This window comes from Eumetopias jubatus, unplaced genomic scaffold, assembly GCF_037043125.1.
Source record: "Eumetopias jubatus isolate StellerSeaLion01/CBP00866 unplaced genomic scaffold, mEumJub1_p1.0 scaffold_9, whole genome shotgun sequence".
Taxonomy (NCBI): Eukaryota; Metazoa; Chordata; class Mammalia; order Carnivora; family Otariidae; genus Eumetopias; species Eumetopias jubatus.
The window spans coordinates 141,088,699-141,113,664 of NW_028274815.1; the positions used below are offsets into that span (position 1 = coordinate 141,088,699).

The 24,966-nt window shown below is 43.4% G+C and overlaps 1 protein-coding gene across 3 annotated transcripts; it reads left to right on the forward strand.

The window, feature by feature from the left end:
• The first annotated feature begins 1,971 nt into the window (after positions 1 to 1,971).
• PCMTD2 (protein-L-isoaspartate (D-aspartate) O-methyltransferase domain containing 2) lies at positions 1,972 to 24,656 on the forward strand. 3 transcript variants are annotated; one of them, XM_028095687.1, is made up of 8 exons: positions 1,972 to 2,091; positions 2,558 to 2,648; positions 6,839 to 7,169; positions 10,543 to 10,645; positions 12,102 to 12,273; positions 18,568 to 18,691; positions 21,570 to 21,945; positions 23,621 to 24,656. In XM_028095687.1, the coding sequence occupies exons 3-8, from the start codon at positions 6,863 to 6,865 to the stop codon at positions 23,664 to 23,666; spliced, it is 1,128 nt and encodes a 375-aa protein (XP_027951488.1). In that variant the 5' UTR covers positions 1,972 to 2,091; positions 2,558 to 2,648; positions 6,839 to 6,862; the 3' UTR covers positions 23,667 to 24,656. The 3 variants fall into 3 exon arrangements, with proteins under 3 accessions (XP_027951488.1, XP_027951487.1, XP_027951489.1); XM_028095686.1 differs by lacking the exon at positions 2,558 to 2,648; XM_028095688.2 differs by lacking the exons at positions 1,972 to 2,091; positions 2,558 to 2,648 and adding an exon at positions 2,687 to 5,997.
• The last annotated feature ends 310 nt before the right edge of the window (positions 24,657 to 24,966 follow it).

A 24,966-nucleotide genomic window follows, 5' to 3' on the forward strand; every position in this document is an offset into this window, starting at 1 on the left:
GATGGTATATGGATGGTGGAGCTGACATGGGGGGTGGGGGAAATCACCTTGGAGAGGCAAGCAGATGGGTCTTAAGGGAAGGTCTAGAGGCCTGATGTGATCAGACCGTGCTTTAGGAAGACCATTTGGCAGAGCCCAGGGAGGGAGGGGTGGTGAGAGGGTACGCAGGTCAGTGAAGACGTTATCCTGGTGAGAGGTGAGAGATACAGGGATTAGACAGGGTGGAGTATATGGAGGGTGTAGACAGTGGCGAGAGGGCCAAGGATGGCTCTAGGACCTCTGTAATTTGAAACTGTCACAGATAAGCAAAGGTACGCAGGTAGGAAGGACTCTGAGAGTCAGTGTCAAGGTCAGGAGATTGGTGGCAAGCCCTTTCCTCCACAGCAGCAGTGCTTGTAGCTGTTTGTAGATGGGGTGGCTTCTAAGACTGTGTTCAAAGAAAGGGTTCTGTTGCTAAAAGGTCATATGGAAAACCACAGGTGAGGTTGGGCTGAAGCGAAAGGAAGACTGGGGTAGAATTTCACAAAGTTTACTGGGTAGGCCGGGCAGGCAGTTCACAAAGGGACATGTGGCATGCAGGTGGCAGAAGGGGACAGGTCCCAGGCTGACTGGGGCTGGTGAGGGGAGGCAGCATCGAGGACCTGGACACAGAACCACAAGGTCACTTTTGAGATGCAGAATGATCTTGACTGATGTCCAGCGAAGGTATCTCAGACTGTTCTCACACGGAGGGCAGCCTGAGCAGGGGCCATGTGCCTGGTCAACATCTAAAGCATGATGCTGTCGAGCACAACTTCCCTGTTTTGAGATCGGGTCCAACTTCAACCCTCAGGGGCTTGGCCTCCTATGTGGCGTCCCACAAGGCACCGAGGCTTAGGTTGGTCTGCTTCACTAGGACAACCCTGACTCACCTTGAGACAAACAAAGCAGACACACTCCTACTCTGCACTCTCTGTGTGGGACACACATGTGGGTGCACACATACCTTGGCTCCTCCAGGTCTGTAGGATCTGCAACCACATCCTCTTGCCACCCAGCACATCACCCACCCAGCAGTGTTCTCCTCCTAGAGGTAGGGTTCTCCTCCTTCCTCCCGTGGAGTCAGGAAGTTCATATCTGCATAACGTTCCTTTTTATATTATTCCTATTCATATTATTCAAAAACAGTTCTCTTTGCTAGGACCCAAAGAAATTGTACCAGTCCGCCCCCTTGCCCAAACTCCATCATCTTCTAGGAACGAAAACCTTGAGAATCCACGATGGTGGGTCTTTGTGTCATTTGAGATGTCTCCAATTGTCTGTTGTGGAGACTACTATGGCTTCACGGTTCACTTTGTGGGGCAGAGCTTAGATGGGGTCTACTCGAACTCCGTGTTTCTCTGCTGAGGCCCGGAAGGGAGGTGAAGCGTCTGCCCAGACTCAGGTGTAGGAGGTGGCAGCCTACTGAAGCCGAGTAGGGGTGGGGGGCTGCTTGCTACGGCTTCCTTTCAGATGTGTACAGGGCGGGTGGGTCCTGCCCACTTCCGCTCTCCCTGGTCTGCAGCCATTGGACCCTCTCTTGGCACGGTTGGATCCTTCTTGTCCTACGCACCTTAGCTCGAATGTCCCTTCCGTGTCACCCAGGCCAGAGTAGCCACTGCCCTGAGTTACTGTCCATCACACAGGGTTTTCGTAACCCTTCCTCGCTTGGTCCCGGCTCTGGGTGGTGCGTGGAAGTCATAACCCTCACCTGCTGCTGTTATTTGACCCCTGCCCCTCCAATACCCCCGAAGAGTGCAGGGCCGGCCCTGCGTCTCTGTCCTTTCACGCGCCTCGCGGTCAGTCCGCGGTGGGGGGGGGGGGGCGGAGGGCGGGGGAGTCGCGGGCAGGTACCTCACCGGGGCCCACCAGCAGCGCCGTTGCCCCTTTAAGCGCCAGGCCCGGGCGCACGCGCAGTCAGGCCGTTGCGCGCACAGGCGCAGTGGGGCGGCGGATGTTTACGGCGGCAGAGGTCGGGGAGGCGCAGCCGGGCCGCGGACGGGCGAGGGGCGCCCGAGGAGCTCCAGGTCGCGGCTTAGGCAGCCCGATCTCGCGGGCCGGCCGAGCCCGGAGGTAGAGCCGCCACCGCCGCCGCCCTCGGCCCAGCCTTTGGCGGGCGGCGGCGTCTCCCCACGGACCCCTCCCTCCTGTCTACCCTCCCCTCCCCCGGTCCCGAGCGCCTGGACCCTTCCTCCGGGGGGCGTCCCCCTCCGTTCCGGCGTCCTCCCATCCTCTCCCCGCCTAACCCCCTTCATTTCCCCCAACCGGCGACTCCCCCCCCTTCCGCCCCGCCTGGCGTTCCCCCTTCCTCCCTTCTCCCCACCAGCGTTCCTCAGCCCCCCCTCCCCGCGTCTCCCCCTCCCGCCCCCGGGGTTCCCCCTCCTGCGTCTCTCCCCCCAATCCCCCAACCCACCCAGGGCGCCTCTCCTCCAAGAACGTGTCCCCTTTCCCCTGCTGCGCTCCGCTGGGGGGTTGTCCCGGGTGCGCCCTGTGGTTTGCCCTCCAGCGTTCCAGAGCCTCCCGGAGGTCTCTCTTCTAGTGCCCGTTGCTTGCACCCTTGGATGTACTTGACTCTACAGACATGCAGTTTGTCCCTAGCTTACTAAGTAGGAAACGTTTGCAGTTCTGAGGCAAGTCAAGACTTATCAACGTTTAAAACAAATTCTACCTTGGACCTTTTCAGAAGGTGACAGCCTAGGGGCACCCGGCTGACTCAGTCGAGTGATCAGTCTTGATCTTGGGGTTGTGAGTTCAAGCCCCATGTTGAATGTAGAGATTACTCTCTAAACGAACAAACAAACAAAAAGAACCATAAAGATATTTGCCCTTCCAAGCCTTGGGGATATTAAGAATTGGCACAGAACCCTGGGACTTAACTTCAGGCGTCTGAAAAAGGTCTATAGTTGGGGAAGAAGAACTTGGCTGGGCTTGGTGCCCGTGTTCCGTTTTTTTCCATGGGATGTGCCTCCCAAGTTGATGTGTGCTCTAGCGTTTCCCCTCAGAAAAGTTACCTAAATCTTTGCCTATCCCCTTTGTTCATCACGAGCCTGTAATAGTTTTCTTCTTTCTTTTGGCAGAGGAGTGGCCGAAGTAAACAACTCCGTTTTGGGTGTTGAGTAGACTGTCAATCAAGAATTAGTGAAGCCAGGTTTCTGCAAACAACTCAGAACTTGTGGCTGGGCTTGGGTGAAATAGAGCTTTAGAGGTGGAATGAGAGGGGACCTCTGAGGTGATGGGGTCAGTGCCTAGGCCTCCTGGCCCCACCTCAGCTTGTACCTAACCTGGGACATCCCTGGGGGTGACAGGCTGTCGAGGTTCTAAGAACAGTTCAGTATTTGGAATTCTAGTTGTTAGAAAGCTTTTCTGTGTTTAGTAGAAATTATTTTCATCTAATGTGTTCCACGGATCCAGCTTTTATCAGCTCCAGGAATAGTATATACATGGCAGCCTTTCAAGTATTTGAAAAAAATCCCTCTATATGTATTCCTAGCAAGTGTTCTAGTTTTTAAGATAAGTGTTTCTTTCATTATTCTGCCAGCAGGAGGTGTGGTTTGCTTCTGTTTTCTTTTAACCAATGTGGTTGGACCGGCCCCTGTGGTTATTATGATTGCAAGACACCTTTCAGCAACAACCATCAGGAAACTGAAAAAAAATAAAGGTTTATTACTTACAGAACCTGGAAATTTTATAGCATACCTGGGGCCACACAGTGAGACGGGGAAGAGAGAGCTCTAGGGAGCATAGGCCTGGGTTTCTGCTTGTATTGGGGTTGAGTGTGGGAGCCTAGGACTTCTCAGGCTTGCTCTTTATTGGGGAGTATAAAACAAAAGAGGGAATGTAAAGCATGGGAAGAGAAAAGACAAGTGGCCCTAAAGGTCTGTTAGGGAAATCAACTAAGATCTGATCTCAAACAAAGGCCTGGTTCTTCATGGAGTTGAGTGACAGGAGGCAAAGTGTATATTCCTCACCAATCAAAACTTAAGTCAGGCCCTTGCATTACAAAAAAGACAAACCTTTCAGGGCTGACACCACAGGGTCCTTTCCCCCAGCCCTTTTTCCACATAAAATTACCTTGTCCATATTTCCATTAAGAAGTGATATCAGGTTGGAATATGGCCCTCCATGTGGAGTCTGACAAACCCAGTGTAGATTGGAACTGCACACCCCCATTATCGTGGCTTCAGGCTGTGTTGACCCAGCTATGGCCTCCTTGGCTGTCCGTCATGAGACCCTCCCATGCCTGTTGCTGCTTAGCTGTCTTCCTCACTGTGTTCTGGCAGTTGGTTTTGGAGCATTATGAGACTAAGGAGGTCCTGTTGGCGTTACCCCAGAGTAGTGACCTATATTGGGGATTGCAAAGTATAATCAAGTACAGCATCCAGAAATGATTTCTCATTACTTTGAACAATTGGATTTGACTAGATTATAGGTCCATATTTGGTTTGGCAAGGATATCTTTGAATCTGTTGTTGGTGTTTTTGGGTGGTCTTATGACCAGTCACAGGGGTGGTCAGGAATAAGCAGTGATTGTATCCACTGTGAGGGAGTGGTAGATGACCAGACAAAGTTAATATTCTCAACCCTGTAGATGGTCACACGCATCCTACCAGCGGCAACAGGGGGTTACCGCATAGTTATGTAGCCTGTCATTTGGGGCAAAGATTACCAACATGTTGTGTTAAAGAATGTTTTCCCTTTGAGAATTTGAGGACATAAGCCTTTGGCTAGACAGTCCTGGGTTTGAATTCTAGCCTTCTCTTCATGCACTGGTGTGTGATCATGAGCAAAATAGCTGCTCGGTCCCAATTTGCCTCAGTATGTTGTGAAGTTAACATGAACTCCTGTGACGGGCGGGTGGTGCCTGTAAAGATTGTAGCTCTTTTTACTAAAATGCTAGCTTTTGTATATGAATAAACTTTCAGAGTGAGGCGAAGTTGGAAATAAGTGATAGATTACATAGTAGAAAATAAAATGTGTCCAATATCTAGTTAGTGTTTGCTTTCTGAAGTTAGAATGATGGTATTGAGCTAGAATGGTAGAACATTAGGAACAGAATTAGATCCACCATGAAAGATGCGTGGTTTCCAGCCCTTTTCCTAAATAGACCTTTAGGCAGCAAACGCAACTCCACTTTTAAGCAGTGACCTAAATTATAAGATGACTGTCCTAGACTTGGGATGTAGACTGTAGCCTCAGAACTAAGTGGCTTATTGAAGATTAAACTTGACCTCATTAGCACTTTATCCAGTCGGCTAAGTTCACTGACTGTGGACCATAACCTTACTAGGGCTCCAAAACATCTTGAAATGGCGTGAAAAGCTAGTAATTGGACCATCCTGGTGATGTGGAAAGTATAATATTCAGCTCTAAAATCTTGATGATGAAGATGAACTGTTCCAACCGTGAAATGTTAGAGCATTTATACTAAGCCCTATGTTTTACATATTTTGTGTATTTGTTGTGAGAGCTGAAGATTTATCATGTGTTCATTTATTTTTATTCCTGGGAAAACCTCTCCCACCACAATTGCCAGTAGTGTGCACGGGATATGTGTATGGAATCTCTTCCCTCAGTATTTATGCTTCTCATTCTGCTGTTAGAAATCCAGAGGATTGTGAGGGGGAAAGCAAGGATAAACTTTGTAATAATAAATATAGTAAAATATGTAAAAATAATATAGTATGTTATTATGGAAGTTGTCCTGAATCAGAAAATGTATCAGTCTTTGTGAAGTCTGGTGTTTTTTGTCTTTTCCCAACAATTTACATCAGATGTTTTGTAAAACATTACCATTTTGTGTGAAGTAAAATCATTCTTTCCGAAAGAGTTACATGGGGTAGGTATAAAATTGGAGAAGATATTTTTATGGTCATGAAGATGAGGTCCATGTGAATTAGATGGAGGCACATTGTATGTTAGCAGGTGGCTCAGAAGGGTTCACACTGTTGCTTTTTCTTCTTGAAAGCAGTTGGGAAGAAGGTAAGCAATGTACCTTTTATTGTTAAAGAGGTAGAAAGGTTGTGTAAAATATACTTCCAAAGGGGGTGTAGGAGTTCTTGGAGCAGCTGTAGCCTGAAAACAGATTTTGTATTTGTTACAATAAAATGTCCTATCGTGTAAGAGTTTTGTTAGTGGTATTTTTGCCTGAAATTTGTACATCCGAATATCCAAATGAACGGGTTGAATGGATTCCTTGACCCGATGTGTATGTGGGGGTGTAGAGTTGTTGGGTAAAATTTAGGACACCAGTTAATTTTGAATTTCAAATAAACAATAACTTTATAGTATTTGTTGTTTATCTTTATTTGATTTTTTTGCTTTTAAAGATTTATCAAAAGTGATCTGTAGCGCTTGAAATATTCAAAGAGAAGTTGATATTAGTGTGATTTTCTAGACATATCTGTATTCTTTTTATGCTTATATCCATTGACTTTGCCATATGTGAATATATCCCTGTTAAGGCAGATAATTTTAATCCTAAATACCCGATTTTGTAGATTGACGACTTAAAATACTGAGTTCCTACTTTAATGATGTTTTCAGTTGTCAAATACACATTAGGTACCTCAAGTTCATTTGAATTCATTTGATATTGTAAATTACAAACTTCTGGATGGATATAATGGAATTTCATATTTAACTTTTTTTTTTCCTTCTGAATTTAGCGGGGGTGGGGTGGGGTAGGTGGGTGCTGACCAAATATATTCCATCTGTGGTATTTTCAGAATTCAGAATTTGAAATTGGCATGTTATTAGAACTTTAACTCTTGTGCTCTTACCTTTAATGTAAATAGCTCTTTAAAAACATTTTTAATTGCAGTGTTGCCTAAGAGAGATCTTGAAGATGGGAGGTGCTGTGAGTGCTGGTGAAGACAATGATGAGCTAATAGACAATTTGAAAGAAGCACAGTACATCCGGACTGAGCTGGTCGAGCAGGCTTTCCGAGCTATTGATCGTGCAGATTATTATCTTGAAGAATTTAAAGAAAATGCTTATAAAGACCTGGCTTGGAAGCATGGCAACATCCACCTCTCGGCTCCGTGCATCTACTCGGAAGTGATGGAGGCCCTGGACTTGCAGCCGGGGCTCTCCTTCTTGAACCTGGGCAGCGGCACTGGCTACCTCAGCTCCATGGTGGGGCTCATTCTAGGTAAGTCTGGACAGAGTGGGGCAGAGCACCATCTGTCTCATGGTGCAGGAGAAGAGAGTCTGCTGGCAGTGTCGTCTGATTGCCTTCTGAGCAGTTGTCCGCTGTGGTTTATACATACATAGTCATTGGGTGGGCTGGTGAAGGGAGGGCTCCAAGTTTTCTGGAGGGACCCCTTCTGTTCCCTACCCCCTCCCACCTGTACCTCCACTCTCTGCTCAGCACACCCTCCTTCTGGATAACAGAGGACCAAGAGGGTTGTGTAAATCGGAGCCTTACAGTGATTTCTTGTTTAATACGATCACCCGGCCTGCTTTGTCACTCTGTCTATAAACTGAGACTGAAGTTAAAGTTCTTCCAAGCAGTTTTGGTTTGTTTTGTTTTAACGCTCAAAGAGTTAATGCCTGCAAATTGTTCTTTGTAAATGAATTCCAGGGATGGGAAGGATTTCACAGGTTTTGTCTCTTTTCCCAAATAAGTTGTGAGACTACACATGGGGATTGGCATTTTTGTTATTGAAAGAACAGTATCAGATAATTGAGGGTTTAGGTGTCTGTTTTCACTCTGAGATAGAACAGTTTTGCCAGAGGAGTAACAGGGGCTGACCTGTCCTTTTAAAAATTTCTCTGAAGAGGAAGTAGGGCTGGGGCTGCTGTAGCATCTGTGAGGGAGGGTGGCATCCAGACTACAGGTGCACCACAACATTGTTTCCTTGTGGTTGTTACAGAAAATCTTAGCAGTGACCGTTGATTTTTGTGGGTATGGAATGAAGTTTTTGGTTCTTTATAAGTTCATAGACTTCGGAATTTGGTGAAGTTTTGAGACTGATCATTTAACTTAGGCTATAGATTGCTATCCTCAGATTTTTAGGTTTGTTTTTTAAAGCTAAAAGCTTTTTGAACTTAATTTGTTTCGGATTAAGCCTGCTTTGTGAAGAGCCCAGGTGATGTATCATTCTGGAATTAGTGAAAGGTAATTCAGTGGAGCAGAGAAATTGGGGGAGCTAAGGATGAGATGCTCTTGGCAGAGAGGGGGCTAGGATATCAAATTGACTAGGTTAGAAATGCTTTTGAAAAGAACTGAGATGCTCAGTTCTTACAGTAAGCCTGAGGTGACCTGTTGCACTTGACATTCCCTAGAAATTATAAGCAGCTTCTCTTCTCTGAGTCCCCTGTTTGCTGGGAATGTAATTAGACGGTGGGGTGGGGAGAGATCTAAAGGAAGGGAAGCTTTTTTGGGGGTTGCAGTGGATACTTTGTACTGCTGTGATGTATTTGAAGGAGGTGAATGGAGAGTTTCCTTTCACGGATAGACATCTTGCATTTGCAGGGAGGAGGCTGCACGCACTGGCTGATATCTCTGGATACCACGTGTTCTGGGCCTCCCTCTCCAGTTTACTCAGCCTTTAATGTTGTTTCATGCACATCACTCCAGAGCTGAAGACCATTTTGGCTTCCCATTGCCTGCAGATGGGAGGTCTGGAGTCTTTCATCTGACTCTTTTTTAAACCCAACTGCCTTTCTGCCTGGCCCTGAACTTTATCCCTTTTCTGCTGCACTCCTGTGCAGCTAACCTGAAGTGCTGTGTGATTAGGGAGTGGAGTGCCCTCCTGCGGCGGGGGAAGGGGGGGGGCTTGCGGTCTGGCTTCAGTGCCATGCCCTTGATGTCTCAGTCCTGACTCCTCCCGTGCCCTCCCTCCCCTCTTAGTCATCTTTTTATTGGGGTGAGTCAGGGGCTCTGTGTTATTACTGTATTTGGTGTTAAGCTTCTTGGGGGTAGGAACTATGTCCTGGATCCTTTATGAGAATTAACTGCTTAATAGGTTTTGATAAAGGGTGAGGGGCTAATGAAACTATGATGAGTGGGAAAGTAAAGGTTTTCTTGGTTTCTGGCACGTGCTGCTAGCCAGAGGGCAGTGGGATGGAAGTCAGTGACTTGGCAGAGGGTCTTGAAATTAGGTAATTTGGATTTGATGTTGTAAATAGTGAAAATGTGACTTCTCAGGTAGGGTGTGTTTTAATGAGAATGTTTTAGCAGCAGCAGATGTTGAGAGAAGAGAGCCCCAGGTGAGCTGTCCAGGTCGAGGAGAGGGAAGCCTTGGCCTGGGGTGGGTGTCGTGCTGTCGGGGGACCAGGTAAGCCCAAGTGCAAAATATCAAGATGTGGGTACACAGATGGTTGCTTATTTTCCAGTATTTCTGTTGGACTGTAGGGTTAAGTGCTGCACTGTGAGTTCAGTATATCTGTCTAGTAAATAAAGTTTTACATGCCCTGTTGATTTTCACATGGAGACATTTAAAAAAATGGCTGTGTAAGTTAACCTGTAGTAAATGAACAAGGTTGAGGTGTGGAGCTTGGTGAATTTTTATGTAAGTATTCACCTTCGTGCAGGCACCACCCAGAACAAGGTACGGAGTAGAACCAGCACCCCAGAAGCTCTCATGCTGTCCCTCCCCCTCCAGAAAGGAGAGCACCCTTTTGTTCTCCATCGTCACAAATAAGTGTTGCCTGTTTTTGACCTTCATATAAATGAATTCCCACAGCAGAGAGAATCACCTAAGCTGTCTGTGTCAATAGATCTCATCTAAAGGCAGCTTTATACAGAGGGAACACCTTTATTGTTAAGTGGGCTTGTAACTTTTCTTACAGCTTTATTTCCAATTATTGATAAATTTCCTTTGATATAAAAAATGTTTCATTGTGACTTGGTTATAGTTTTATTTGTTTATTTTGTTTGAGAGAGAGAGAGAGCACATGCACGTGTGTGAGTGGGGGAAGGGGCAGGGGTAGAGGATGCGAGAGAATCTGCAGCGGACTCCATGCTGAGCACAGAGCCTGACTTGGGGCTCAGTCCCATGACCCTGAGATGATGACCTGAGCTGAAATTAAGAGTCGGACATTCAACCGACTGAGCCACTCAGGCACCACTGTTAAAAACAGTTTTATTTTAATGAGGATCGAAAGCTATTTGTGTCCATGTCTGAGTGTTTGGGCGACCTTTTGGAACACAGTCCTGAGTCCAGTTTCATTTGGAAATAACGTTTTTATTTTTTAATTCATTAGTGAGATCTTGAATTCTTGGTTGCAGATCTTGGCCTTTTTTACATCTTTGAGAGCAGAGCGACCCAGGCTTTAGAAAGCTGTGACATGGGTAGTGTCAAAGAAACAAGTATTTACAGTGTGGTGAGCATAGTCTACCCTGCATATTTAAAGATTAGCTTGGGTGATTTAGGTCCAATAATGTGATAAGACCTCAAAACCTTGTGAATTTCTTCATGTAACTATACATGCTAAATCTGGTGCATTGTAGTTGATAAAATAAAGAGTAAGAGTTCTTGCGCTAGTTCTAAAAGTTTTCTTATTCTGGAACATTTTAGGTCCTTTTGGTGTGAACCATGGAGTTGAACTCCATTCGGATGTAATAGAATATGCAAAGCAGAAGCTGGACTTCTTCATTAGAACCAGTGACAGCTTTGACAAGTAAGATCAAATACTACCCTTGGGTTGCTGTGTGAAATATAATTTAAACTTTTGATTAGATGGGAGACATAAGTTCATTAGCGTTCATATACCAGCAAACATGATTCAACTTTGGGAGGAGAATCAGGGGTATGTGCATAGTTGTTCTAATTATTTTTTAAATATTTTGTGCTTTTGAGGGCTTTAGGTTTTTTAACTATATACCAGGGAAAGGTAATTTTTCACCAATATAATAAGAGAAGGAAATAGAATGTTCATTTTGCCCAGTTTTCATGTTTCCAACACAGATAACAATTTATCACCTAATGGTTTCTAAAACAGAATTGTTGCATTTGTCTTTAAATAGTATATATAACTACCTCTTGCCATTTTTTTAAAAAAAGATTTTATTTATTTATTTGACAGAGAAATAGCGAGAGCAGGAACACAGGCAGGGGGAGTGGGAGAGGGAGAAGCAGGCTCCCTGCCAAGCAGGGAGCCCGATGCGGGGCTCGATCCCAGGACCCTGGGATCATGACCTGAGCTGAAGGCAGACGCTTAACCGACTGAGCCACCCAGGCGCCCCTCTCTTTCCATTTTTAAATAAGGCATTAAAGTTCTTACTTTAGGGTTTAACATTTTTAGAAACACCAGATGTAGTTTTCTTTCATTTTACTTGTTTTTATATTTTATTTTTTTAAAGATTTATTTATTAGAGAGAGAGAGAGAGAGCGTGTGCATGTGCACACAAGTGTGGGGGAGGGTCAGAGGGAGAGGGAATCTCAGGCGGACTCCACGCTGAGTGTGGAGCCTGATGAGAACTGGGCTCAATCTCACGACCCTGAGATCATGACCCGAGCTGAAACCAAGAGTGGGACATTTAACCGACGGAACCACACAGGTGCCCCTCATTTCACTTGGTTTTAGTAGATCTTTTTTTTTTTTTAAAGATTTCATTCTTTTCTTTTTTTTTTTAAGATTTTATTTATTTATTTGAGAGAGAGAGAATGAGAGAGAGAGAGCATGAGAGGGAAGAGGGTCAGAGGGAGAAGCAGACTCCCTGCTGAGCAGGGAGCCCGATGTGGGACTCGATTCCGGGACTCCAGGATCATCACCTGAGCCGAAGGCAGTCGCTTAACCAACTGAGCCACCCAGGCGCCCGGTTTTAGTAGATCTTAAATAAGGTAATGTTTTATAAAAACAGAGCAAAGACAGTGATGATTGGAGGTTAGATGATTTAAGTCTATATTATGTTTATGACATTCACTTTCATAATATATTGTTTGGAATTTCTAGGGTTCTGTTTATGAATAATATTCTTTTTGGAGGTCTGACTTCCATCTTCTGGCTCTGTCAGTTGTATTATGTCATTATAAGGTTGTTCAAGGAAAACATAACCTGTGGTTAGTGTAGACTTACTATAGAGACTTGCTATAATGTGATATATTCAGTTACAGAAAACATTTTTTGCTTTTAGATTTGACTTCTGTGAACCTTCCTTTGTTACTGGCAATTGCCTGGAGATTTCTCCAGATTGTTCTCAGTACGATCGTGTGTACTGTGGGGCTGGTGTGCAGAAAGAGCATGAAGAGTACATGAAGAGTCTTCTCAAAGTAGGGGGCATCCTTGTCATGCCACTGGAAGAGAAGGTCAGACCCCTCTCCTAACTGACATGCTTAACTGTTGGCCAAAGTCTGTTCCAAGAAGTTTCCATATATTTTTCCTTGTATTCCTCATGACAACTCCTTCTGTTTCACAAATGAGGACACAGGCAGGGACAGGTCATAAAGACAGCCTAGCTTGGGCCAGGGCCTGACTCAGGTAGGCACCTAGAGCCTGCACTGTAAGCCCTTACCCTCATCTCCGTCTGTCTCCTCCTCTCTCCCACCTCCCCCCCTCCTCCACAGCTATTCCAGTATGCTTATTCTGTTGTTAGAATTATTTGTAAAAATCATTAGAGTAGTTGTCTTCTAATTGTTAAATTCTGTGACTGCGAGCATTATACAGGAATCCCTTCCTTAGGTGGAATCTTGGCTCAGTCTGTTGTTGGGTCGTCCATGTTTCTGTACATTGTAGCTGTTGTGCTTCATTGAGAAAAACAAGTTGTAATAAACAAGCAGATTAATCAAACCTGAATTGGTCATCAGGGAGAATGTCTCAGTCACAAAGAACTAGGAAAAATGGAAATGATAAAAATTAGGAGATTGTGCATTTTTGTGCGATTTTCTGCAATTTAAATATGTTAGCATTTATTTTGTTTAAAAAGGAATCATTCATCGTTGAAAATCCAGAACATGTGAAAATTAAGAAAAATTGCTCACAGTCCTCACCTTAAGCACTGTTAGTGTATGATTCCTGTAGTTTGTACCCTTTTCCAAGAAGGTCATTGTGCATACGGTTTTATTTAATTGATGAGATGATTTTAAGCCATTTAACATTCCGTATCATCCTATTGAGTGCTTACATAGTAACCTGTGGAATTGTTGACCATAGTGTATCCTCTGGCTCCTGGAAATGGAAATGTTTATTTGGATCTCCATTTAAGATTTATGCCTTGTATTTGGTTGATCTTTCTCTCTCTCTCTCTTTTTTTTTTTTTTTTAAAGATTTTATTTTTGAGTCATCTCTGCACCCAGCGTGGGGCTTAAACTCATGACCCCAAGAGCAAGAGCTGCATGCTCCACTCACTGATTGAGACAGCCTGGCACCCAGGGTTGATATACCGCTTAAGTGTTTTTTATCTGTAACTTCTTTTTTTCTTTTTTTTACTTTTTCCTTGTAATGTACTTGTTGAAGAAACCAGGTGATTTGTCTTACAGGGTTTCCTATAGCCTGGATTTGGAGATTACATATCTCTGTGGTGATGTTTTACATATTCTTTCTGCTCCCTATTTTCATCATAAATTGTTAGTTGGATCTAAAGACTTGCTTAGTTTCCAGGTGGACTTAATTTGGCGGGGGAGGGGTGCAAGAATACTTACCATGTGTTACAGGGTACATTCATATGTAGGCGCATCATGCCTGTGGTCTCTTTCTCCGATGGTAGCAGTGCGATTGTGGTCCTGGTCCATTATTTCGTTAAGGGTCGCAGAACCATACGTTCTGATTCCATCATTTCTCTTCATTTAGTACCTCAAATACTTTTTTCTTTTTAATTTTAATTCCAGTATAGTTAACATACAGTGTTATATTAGCTTCAGGGGTATGATGAAGTGATTCAGCACTTCATACACCACCCAGTGCTCATCAGCATAAGTGTACTCTTAATCCCCTCACCTATTTCCCCCGTCGCCCTACCCACTTCCTCTTTGGTGACCTTCAGTTTGTTCTTTAAGAGTCTGTTTTTTGGTTTGTCTCTTTTTTTTCTATGTTCAATTGTTGTGTTTCTTAAATTCCACATATGAATGAAATCATATGGTATTTGTCTTTCTCTGACTGGCTTATTTTGCTTAGCATAGTACTCTCTAGTTCCATCCATGTCATTGCAAATGGCAGATTTCATTCTTCTTTATGGCCAAATAATATTCCATCGTGTATATATATGCTGTATCTTCTTTATCCATTCATCTGTCCATGGACACTTGGATTGCTTCCATATCTTGGCTATTGTAAGTAACGCTGCAGTAGACATCAGGGTGCACGTATCCCTTTGAATTAATGTTTTCATATTTTCTGAATAAATACTTAGTAGTGCAATGCTGAATTGTAGGGTAGCTCTATTTTTAACTGTTTGAGGACCCTCCATACTGTTTTCCAGAGTGGCTGCACCAGTTTGCATTCCCACCAGTGGCGCAGGAGGGTTCTTTTTTCTCACGTCCTCACCAGCGCTTGTTCCTGTGTTGTTGATTTTAGCCATTCTGACAGGTGTGAGGTGGTATCTCATTGTGGGTTTTTTTTTTTTTAAAGATTTATTTATTTATTTTAGAGAGAGAGGGAGAGCATGAGTAGGATGAGCAGAGGAGAGGAAGAGAGAATCTCATGCAGACTCCGTGCTGAATGTGGGGCTTGATGCGGGGCTCCGTCTCACGACCCCGAGATCATGACCTGAGCTGAAACCAGGTGTTGGACGCTCAACCAGCTGAGCCGCCCAGGCTTTTGTGCTTTTGATTTCCATTTCCCTGATGATGAGTGATATTGAGCATCTTTTCATGTGTGTGTTTACCATCTGGATTCTTTGGAGAAATACCTGTTCATGTCTTCTGCCCATTTTTAAATTGGATTATTTGGTTTTTGGGCATTGAGTTGTATAAGTTGTTTACGTAATTTAGATACTAACTTTTTATCGGATATGTCATTTGCAAATATCTTCTCCCATTCAGTAGGTTGTCTTTTAGTTTTATTGGTGGTTTACTTTGCTGTGCAGAAGCTTTCTATTTTGATGTAGTCCCAACAGTTTATTTTTGCTTTTGTTTCCTTTGCCTCAAGGAACCTATCTGGAAGAATGTTGCTACAACCGATGTCAGGGACATTACTGCCTGTGCGTGCCCTCTTGTAGGATTTTTATGGCTTTAGGTGTCACATTAGGGCCTTAATCCATTTTATGTCTTTGTGTCGTCTTCAGTTTCTTTCATCAGTGTTTTATAAATTTCAGAGTAGAGGTGTTTCACCTCCTTTTTAAGTCTATTTCTAGATATTTCATTATTTTTGGAGCGGTTATAAATGGGGTTGTTTTCTTAATTTCTCTTTCTGCTGCATCATTGTTAGTGTATAGAAATGCAGTGGATTTCTGCACGTTGATTTTGTATCTTGCAACTTTATAGTACCTGGAATACTTACATAAAGAGAAACCCCCTCATCAGTTATTTGGTTACCCCAAGTACACTTTATAAGGAGAGGCTGGATAAATTCTGATTCCTAAGCTTTATTTATTAGTTTCCTCAATCATCTGGTTCTCTAGCATCTCTTGAAGGTGGTGACTAATAAGTTTTTATTTGGTTTCTAGTGGTGGTGTGCATTCATGGATACAGACATACTTAAAATTTTAATCATTGTATGATTCTTACTGAAGCTTAAAATACCCCATCTTGGCCAACGGGCATCTCTTCAGTTTGGCTTCTGGGCTCTGATACACCCTCAGTAGTCTTTGATGGTTTTATTACTCTCTGGTAAGAAAAGATGTTCCACACTCATTTGGTGTATTTTTTTACCACGAAGTTGGAATTAACCATTTCTGAGGATCTCTGTTAATTTTAAGTTCAGTGGGAATCGGTGTTTAGGGAACACAGGTGGGCCTTTGTTGGAACTAACCTTGTGTTCCTTGTGGAACTAGGAAGCCACCCCCATACATACCTATGTTTTTGTTGGTTTGGCTTTTGGACATAAAACACACCATGGGTTTATATTGGTACTTCCGGCTCAAAGTCAGGACTAGAGGGTTTTTCTGACTTCTTCCGTCTTAAATCAGCATTACCTGTGTTCCACGCCGGAAGGCCTGCTCCCTGACTGTCCTTAGATTGCCCTTTTATTCCCCTGGGGATGTACACATTCATGTGTTTGAAAGTCATTGGAAATAATGCTTCCCTGTGAGGTTATACTGCCAGGCAGACTTACAGCTCTTTTGTTTCAGTTTTTAGGAATTGCCATATTAGGTTTTATAACTTTGTTAAATATTTACAAGGTTCCAAGATCTAAATAATGAATACTCACAGAATTTTTTTCCAGGTATGTTGCCTCCACTTCACCTGTAGGTAACCACTTTGTTTTTAGTTTATCTGTTTACTCAAAAAATACATAAGCAAACCCACTTTTTTCATAACTTTACTTCGGTGAAGATACGCACGTTTTTTTTCCATTCCGTGTATTCATCCAGACATATGAAATAGGAATGGATAGTTTAGGTGTTATCATTGCTTATTGTTCATTTTAAGTATTTGATATTTGGTATACGTGGAAATTCTTTTCTGTCCCAATTTTTTGTACTTAAAAATGTTTTTTGTTGGTGTATGAAAATGTGGTTGTTTGATGGGCATTTGGGTTCTTTCCACCCTTCTGCTGTTTACAAGCAGTACTGCTGTGAAGAGGGTGTGCATAGACATGTTTGTGGATATTCTTAATCTTTGTCTACACCCAAGACCTCTTCCAGGTGCAGTCTCAAAAGCAGAAGTGCTTGATCAGAGACTCGGTATTTTAACTTTGGCCAACTGCCTTTTGGGAGAGGAGCCACCCATGCCCTTGCTGACAGTCCCACCTGCTTATTGCTGTCATCATTGTGGATAGCAGGGCTACATGTCCCTATTTTTGCTCTTCTTTCTCAGGTTATTGTTTTAAATACATCTTTATTTAAATTGTTATTTCTTTTTTTAAGATTTCGTTTATTTATTTGACAGAGAGACACAGCTAGAGAGGGAACACAAGCAGGGGGAGTGGGAGAGGGAGAAGCAGGCTCCCGGCTGAGCAGGGAGCCCAATGCGGGGCTCGATCCCAGGACCCTGGGATCATGACCTGAGCTGAAGGCAGACGCTTAACGACTGAGCCACCCAGGTGCCCCAAATTGTTATTATTTTTTAAAGGATTGATTTATTTGAGAGAGAGAGAGAGAGAGAGAGAGAGGGCTTGTGCCGGGTGGGGGGTGGTGAGGGGTGTGGGGGGAGGGGCAGAGGGAGAGGGAGAATCCTGGACTCGCTGCTGAGTGCACCTGATCAAGGCTCTCTATCTGAAATCAAGAGTTGGCCGCTTAACCAACTGAGCCATCCAGGCACCCCTTGACTTAAATTATTTTAGAAATCTTTGTTGTATCAGAAAAATACGTCAGACCTTTTATTGGAATTGTGTTATATGTATATTAATTTGAGGATCGTAGACATATTTTCAGTATCCATCTCCTTGTCTGGGGAACATGGAATATGGATTTATAGTTTTCCTGAACAGTTCACATGTTATTTACCGATTGTATTTAGATATTTGATGTTCATTATGACTAGAACTTCTCCTTAAAAAAATGTTTTTAAAAAGAAGTTTTTGCTGGTACACAAGAGTGTGAGTGACTTGTTGATGCTTACCTAGTACGTGGCTACTTAATGCTTTCAGTTCTAAGATTCGTGATATAGAATCTTAGTTTTTAGAGGATTTGCTGGCTTACATATTTTTTATTTTTTATTGTTATGTTAATCAGCATACATTACATCATTAGTCCTTGATGTGGCTTACATATTTTTAGACAAGAGAGTATCTAATCTTTGCATGTCATAGCTGAGCAGAAAATAGCACTGTGACCTGCTTGAGCCTTTCAGAAACTGGCACCATCACGGAATACACAGGAGGGCCATGTTGTCTGATTAGGTTCTTCTGATGCCACTAATACTGTGATTCATAAGGAATGTTTTCATGACCTTCGCTGCAAGTCTGTGTGTCATGGCGGTGATGTCATACAGAAACTCAGTACTATAGTGAGGAGAAGCTCCGACAGAGGTGATGTGACCGTGAAACTGCAACAGTAGCTGCTGTTTGGTGTGTGGTCATGTTGTTGCAAGAAGGTCTTTTTATGGTTTCTGTCCTCCGGAAAAAACAGCCTGGGATCCCGTCTAGACTGAAGCATTGCAGGTGGTCGTGAATGTCTTTAATGACTTTGATTTTAGAATGTCCCCCCCCCCCCCGCCCCACTGTTGCCCTCAGCGCTGACTCTTGTGGAGAGCCCAGGGAAGTTGTCTCATCTGATTGTCTCCTCTTGGTTTGGTATCCTTTGACTTCTTTTCTCTAACAATACATATTTTTTGTAAACAGAAATTAGGTCTAGAGGCTTTGAATATATTCAGGCAAAACATCCTTGCAAGAATAATAATTCATTACGGGTACTTCATGTCACATCACTTTAGGGGCCTCTGTTGTCAGGTTATTTCATTATCAGCATATCTGTGGTTTTTTTTTAGTTTATATGTAGGAGTGATTAAATATAAATTAACAGTAGCCAAATCTTGTGAATATTCTTGTTTTCTCTTTGGGGGCAGTTGACTAAGATAACACGAACTGGTCCTTCTGCTTGGGAAACCAAAAAGATTCTGGCAGTTTCTTTTGCTCCTCTGATCCAGCCCTGTCATTCAGAGTCTGGAAAATCAAGACTTGTCCAGTTACGTAAGTACAAAGACCCTTATTTATCTTTTAGATCTTTTAAATAATCTCAGTAGAATTTGAAGAGAAAGACAAATTGTAAGGAATCTTTTAATATTAAAGAGCATTATTCTACCCACTGAAACCTTAAAATGTTACAAATGATTTTTAGAAATTGAAAAATCATCTGTTTTCAGCCTATTTTAGGTTATTTTTGCCTTCTTTTAAATCTACAGGAATTAATCCTGGTCATGCCATTGAAAGCAGAAGACTCCCATGAGAGGGAGTTAATTCTGCTTTGTGGAGAGGTCTCACAGAGAGAGTGTGTTGCCAGCACCACTGAGCCAGAGGGCTCTTGCAGAGTCATGGGACCCTTTCCTCCTGGGGCTGCCTCGTGGGCACATGCTTCAGCTGGTCTGCTGGTGTATGGTGGGAAGCTTACCATGGAGCTTTACTTGGCTAGGCCTGTGTCTTCAACTCCTTCAGGATGTAGAACCACAAAGAGCTGACATCAGGGCCAGCATTCATCCAGATACTGTTTTATAATTTAAACAGAAATTTATTTGGCAATGAGAATTGCAAATGATTTTATTTAAAATAAGACCGATAAGAGCATGGATTCTGCATTCTGATCACTGAGAAAATTTGGAAAATGCACCAAAAAGAAAAGGGGGGGGGAAATAACCATAATCTCACCACCCAAAGATAATAGATATTGGCAAATTCCTTCCAGAATTTTTTTTTTTTTAATTTGTGAAGAATCATTTATCAGATAGTCATGCTCTGCCTTGGTCTCTGCTAAGTGGAGGTCACATGCCATAGATGTGGTCCTTGAAATGGGTAAGAGCAACAGTACAATACAGAAAGGGGCTGAGAGGGGCCAGGGAGGGTTTGACAGAGGATGGGATGTTTTGGGTGAAAGTAAATTCTTTGAAGAGAGAAGAAAGGGAGAAGAAGCATGAGCAGAGGCTGATGGGGACTTTCTACATGCATGCTCCTCAGCGTGGTCCGAGTGGGGGTGTATAGGAGAAACTAGTCCACTACGTAGGTTAGACTTGTCATGGAGGCTGCGGGAGCCACCAGATGTGGGAACTAAAAGATGCGGTGCTTCTGTGTTCTCGACGACCCTGCTGGCCATGTGGAGGGTGAATTTGTCACATGCATGTTCCCTGGAAATCTCCCCAGGAGAAGCTAGCATTGCTCGCAGTCAGCCAGGGCGCGGCCTTCCAGAACACTGCCTGAGTGTCAGAAGGTGAGGCCGTAGTCGGTGCATCTATGAGGCTTCAATGGGGGTTTGGTTGAAGACAAGTCTCTTGGTGTGAGGACTTGATTGGATCTGGATAAGAGTTGTGACAGCATGGAGGGCACCCTGAGATACGGGTTTTGAGGCCAGAGCTTCAAGAGCCAATGCTGGAAAATAAATAACATGTGATATTGTTTTGGGTTCTGGAAGTGAACAGTTATTTGTAACTTTGTCTTCCTGGGCCAGAGTTTTCTAAACTAACAAAGTTGTGTCCATGGAGACGGTGGCCTCTGCAGCTGAAGGGATTCGGGGGCAGGCACGTAGGGTGTTTCTGAGGAAGGATGTGTGCCCTGAGGTGTCCAGCATCTGTTGTAGATGTGGGTCTGGGGAAGCTCAGGACCCCAGTCAGGAATGGAGCAGAGCCCTGGGAGCCGCTGCCCAGTCTTTGTTACTCGATGTCAAACCAAGGGTTGATAGGGACATGGAGTGGGGGAGATGGTAGAAATCAGCACCCGAGGGAGCACTACTAGCCGCGGTGGGGGAGGGACTGGCAGCTGAGACTTGGGCCAAGTTGGTTCCCTTCAAGTGGGACCTCAGAGAGAGCTGGAGAAGGAGTCGGTTCAGCAGACTGAGGGGCAAGGCAAGGAAAGATGGGTGTATTGAGCAGGAAGTCATGATTATGGTGTTGTGTAGTGAGACACGGGCATGTGCTGGAGCTTGTCCTGGACGACAGGGAGGAGACAGTTGAACAGGAGAGGAGGCCCAGTGTGGACACAGGGGAGAAGGTGCCGAGAGCCTCGGGCCCAGGGCCTTCCCCGGGCTCCCGTGGAACAGGGAGCATTGCACGGGATTCTGCGCAGGCTGCTCTGATTTGGTTAGTAAATGTTACAGACAACCTAAGAACCCTCCCTATATTTTGTAGGTTGTCATCTTTTTTGGAAGAAGTTAGGTACTGGAGCCCCACATCTTCCTCTCCTGCTCTCCCTGCTTGTGCTGTCTCTGTCAAATAAATAAAATCTTGGGAAAAAAAAAGTTAGGTCCTGGAGGGAGAAAAGTGATGGTGGTTTTCAGTATAATGTATTTAAACACACAACCCCGCTAATTCCTCCCCCTTTAAGAAGAACTCTCCTGTTGCCATGTGTGTACTGCCTGCATTAAACTGAGCTGGACTTTAATCTCCAGATTTTATTTTTCCTTGGTATGTTTTGGAGTTTTTGTACTTACTAAAAATGCTTTGGATTTGCTTTTCTCTAATAAAAAAGGAACAAATACTCAATTTGTAAAGTACTGTGAAAATGTAAAGATAGATAAAAGAATTCTGGAGCCTTACGTTCACTGCATGAGCTAGAACCCAGGTATGAATACAGTAAACAGAGTCATGAACCCAGGGTTTTCTTCTGCTTCTGACTGATGAGACAAACAACCTTGCTTCCTTTCCTTATATGAGTTCGGGTTCGTGTGTTTGAAAAAAGCATTGAGAAGGACCACATACATGCATGTCAGAGCTGTCATTGACGTTTGCTGGGAATGCTCCCCTGTGCTTGTGCTGTAAATAATGCTCGCGAATGACTGTGAGGGGACGGTTTTCCAGAGTTAGGGCCCTGTGCTGTCTGGGTCCCTCACTGACGAGGTTGACGCATCTCCTTCTTTGCTCCGCAGCGCCCCTGGCCGTGCGGAGCCTCCAGGATCTGGCTCGGATCGCCATCCGGGGCACCATTAAAAAGGTCATCCGTCAGGAGACAGTGAGCAGCGGTGGAAATGGACTGAAGAACACTCCCAGGGCCAAGCGAAGGAGAGTGCGCCGCCGTCGCATGGAAACGATCGTCTTTTTGGACAAAGAGGTATTTGCCAGTCGGATCTCCAGCCCATCGGACGACAACAGCTGTGAGGACTTGGAAGAGGAGCAGCGGGAGGAGGACCGAGCCCCGCCGCCAGACGCGAAGCCAGCCCGACCGGTGAACTTCCTACGTGAGAAGGTCCTGAGCCTCCCTCTGCCAGATCCCCTGAAATACTACCTGCTCTATTACAGAGAGAAGTAAGTCTGTGGGGGCTGAACCGAGGCGGAGCCCAAGGCTGCGCCCCATGCCCTCGCGGGGTTGCCCGGGCACATGCTGTGGGGAAGGAGAGTGCGGTCCTCTCTACCTTTTTGTGTTCAGTTTGTTCTTGGTTTTCCTCTAGAACTCCATTCATTGGTATCATTTCAGTAAACGTAGCATGACAAACAAAGTGCATAGGAGAATGTTTTCTCAAAAGGGAGAGACTCTCCTGGAGAGAAGGGTGTTTGCTTTTTGCTCTGGTGAAACTCTTGATGCAGAGACCCACCCAAGATACACATGTCTGCATTACCCATGAAGCAGTGATGTTGAAATTAACCTGTGTTGTTTATAAAATGTGAAAGAAAGCAGAAGTTTGCAAGTGTGTAACATCTTTCCTGGGTGTGACACACCTGTGTCCCAGTTAGAACTTTATGGCATCAACCTCTTAATTACTGGCACTGAGCTCCACTAACCCTTTTAGTTCTCTGGAGGGGGGAACGTTATTGAAAAGCTCTCCCTTATTTTAAATAAATGTGATTAAATCTTATGTGAGTTGTTGATTGTAATTTTAAAAGAGGGAAATTGTGATGGGGGAGGAGGGTTAAAAGTATCAAACTGCCAGACGTCTCTCTGGAATTCCAGAATAATCCAAGGAATATTTTCCTGACACCTTTTTTCTCACCTTTGGAAGAGCCAATGTTGGATAATCCCTTACAAAATACTCAAGAATGAAACAAGTGTTGTGTGTACTAAGCTACATTATTTTACCCGAAGTGTAGGGATGACTCATGACCCAACCTTGAATATGCTAACGGGTGTCTAAGGCATGGATGTGCTCAGTCCTCAAAACGGGTGGAAAGTATTAAAACTGCAGGAAATACAGTGGGGACAATGTTACAGACAGCCTGTGCTTTTTTTTTTTAAACTTCAGTTGGCTATTTTTCTGTAATCACATTAGAGTACTGATTAATAGGTTTTATCTTTTATAATTCTGGAGAAAAAGACATGTTAGTTTTCTAATTTTTCTTAATAACAAATACATGTATTTTAGTAGCTCCATTGCATTAGAATAATGGTCTAACCACCAGTGACTTGTGAAATCTACCTTCTCCAGGCCCTTTGGGTTGAGCACTTCTGTCTTTACCAAGTTCTGGGTCTAGAAGAAAAGGCCGTCCTGTAAGATGGCAGAATGTTTTCAAGTTACAATTGGTTCTTTTCAAACTTACTTTTTGTTCCAAAAGAAAAGTATGGTATAAAATGTTAACAAGAAACTCGAACTCAGAGTGCTGATGTTGGATCAGTCATCCAGAGTTTATGACTAATTTTATCCCTTAGCCTCTTGGGCGTTGCTGAGCTTGAGTGTTGTTGTGGTTTCCCCAGCTGAACTGAGTTCTGGTAGTTTATTTAACTTTCTTTCTTTCTTTCTTTTCTTTCTTTTTCTTTCTTTCTTTCTTTCTTTCTTTCTTTCTTTCTTTCTTTCTTTCTTTCTTTCTTTCTTTCTTTCTTTCTTTCTTTCTTTTTCTTTCTTTCTTGTTCTTTCTTTCTTTCTTTCTCTTTCTTTCTTTCTTTCTTTTTCTTTCTTTCTTTCTTTCTTTCTCTCTCTCTCTCTCTCTCTCTCTTTCTTTTTTAACCTTTTCTTCTTTTTTAAGTAACTGAATCATTTTTTTTCCACAGGATACTATGTGCATGCATACCTGGGAAAACATGTCTGTTGCCCTAGATTTGAAAATGTAATCCTTTGTAAAGACAGTTACTTCATAGTCGTTTTTACCCTGCTTTTAACGGAAGGTCAAGCATCCTTGTCTCAGAAGCGCAGAGTTTATGTTTACTTGCGATCACTTCATAGTGTGCACATCTTTGCTGACATCATTCTAATTGATATGTAGCAATCTCTGCAATACGTGGACATTTGGAGCATAATGTTAAACACGTGATATTTGTGAAGTCTGTTACACTAGGTGGCTTGACTAAGTTTTTTAATTGTATGTGGATTTTCTTTTTTTTAAACCACATTTGCCTTTATGCTAGACTATAAAAACTCTTCATAATGCATAAGACATGTTTTTCCCTATATATGTCAAACCTTTCCTAACATTTGCGTTTGTATTTACATGTTGTCAGTTTGTGATGTTTAAACCAGAATTTGGTTAAACGTATATATAGATATAATATATGTGAAATAGTTTGGTGTTTATCTTATACACGTCGACAAGAATTGTAAATGGGTTTTCCTGGGCTGAAGTGCCCCTCACCAGAGTCCAGTATGACGCACTACTACTCTGTTTCCTGACAGGTGGATTATGTGTCGCCTGTAACCTCTATATTGTAAACCACATTCTAGACAACTCTTGACAAATTTTATGTTTTGAGTATGTATTTCTGTATGTGATTTTTGTCTTGAAAGTAGTAAAGCCATAGACATGTGCAAAGGAAATTATCAAATGTATAAATATCAAGTATGTAATGTAAAAATCTACTGTGTATGTAACAATGGTTTTGCGAGTCTGGACCTTTCAGGGAATTAATGCCAGAAATTTCAAACAAAAATTTTAGTGAGTGGATATACATTGGATAAATACAAAGGGTATCAATAACCTTAGTTACGGCCCTTGGGCCTTCCTGGCACGGCTTGTATTTCCTGTGTGGGATTGAAATTCTTGACTACATAGTTTCCAAAAATCTTTAAAAATAAACTTTTTCTTTATTATGAGCATGTGTTTTCTCTCACTGTTTGTGTTACTGCCCCATTCTGTACCATGCTAGTACACTTAGGGAAGACATTGTTATTTTTTTTTGAAGATTTATTTATTTGAGAGAGAGCGCAAGCACGCGCTTAAGTGCGGGGGGGGAGGGCAGACGGAGAGAGAGAGAATCCCTCAGGCCCTGTGCCGAGCACGGAGCCCGATGCGGGGCTTGATCCCACAACCATGAGATCACGACCTGAGCCAAAACCAAGAGTCGGACGCTCAACCGACTGTGTCACCCAGTCAGCATTATTTTTAACTAAACACACTTAGTTT

What these genes read in the sequence shown, in the direction of transcription:
- PCMTD2 (XM_028095687.1), top strand. Translation starts at nt 6,863, where the DNA reads ATGGGAGGTGCTGTGAGTGCTGGTGAAGACAATGATGAGCTAATAGAC. An exon ending in ACCAGTGACAGCTTTGACAA is followed by an intron (nt 10,646 to 12,101) that starts GTAAGATCAAAT and finishes TTTTGCTTTTAG; the next exon opens with ATTTGACTTCTGTGAACCTT. An exon ending in ATCAAGACTTGTCCAGTTAC is followed by an intron (nt 18,692 to 21,569) that starts GTAAGTACAAAG and finishes TTTGCTCCGCAG; the next exon opens with CGCCCCTGGCCGTGCGGAGC.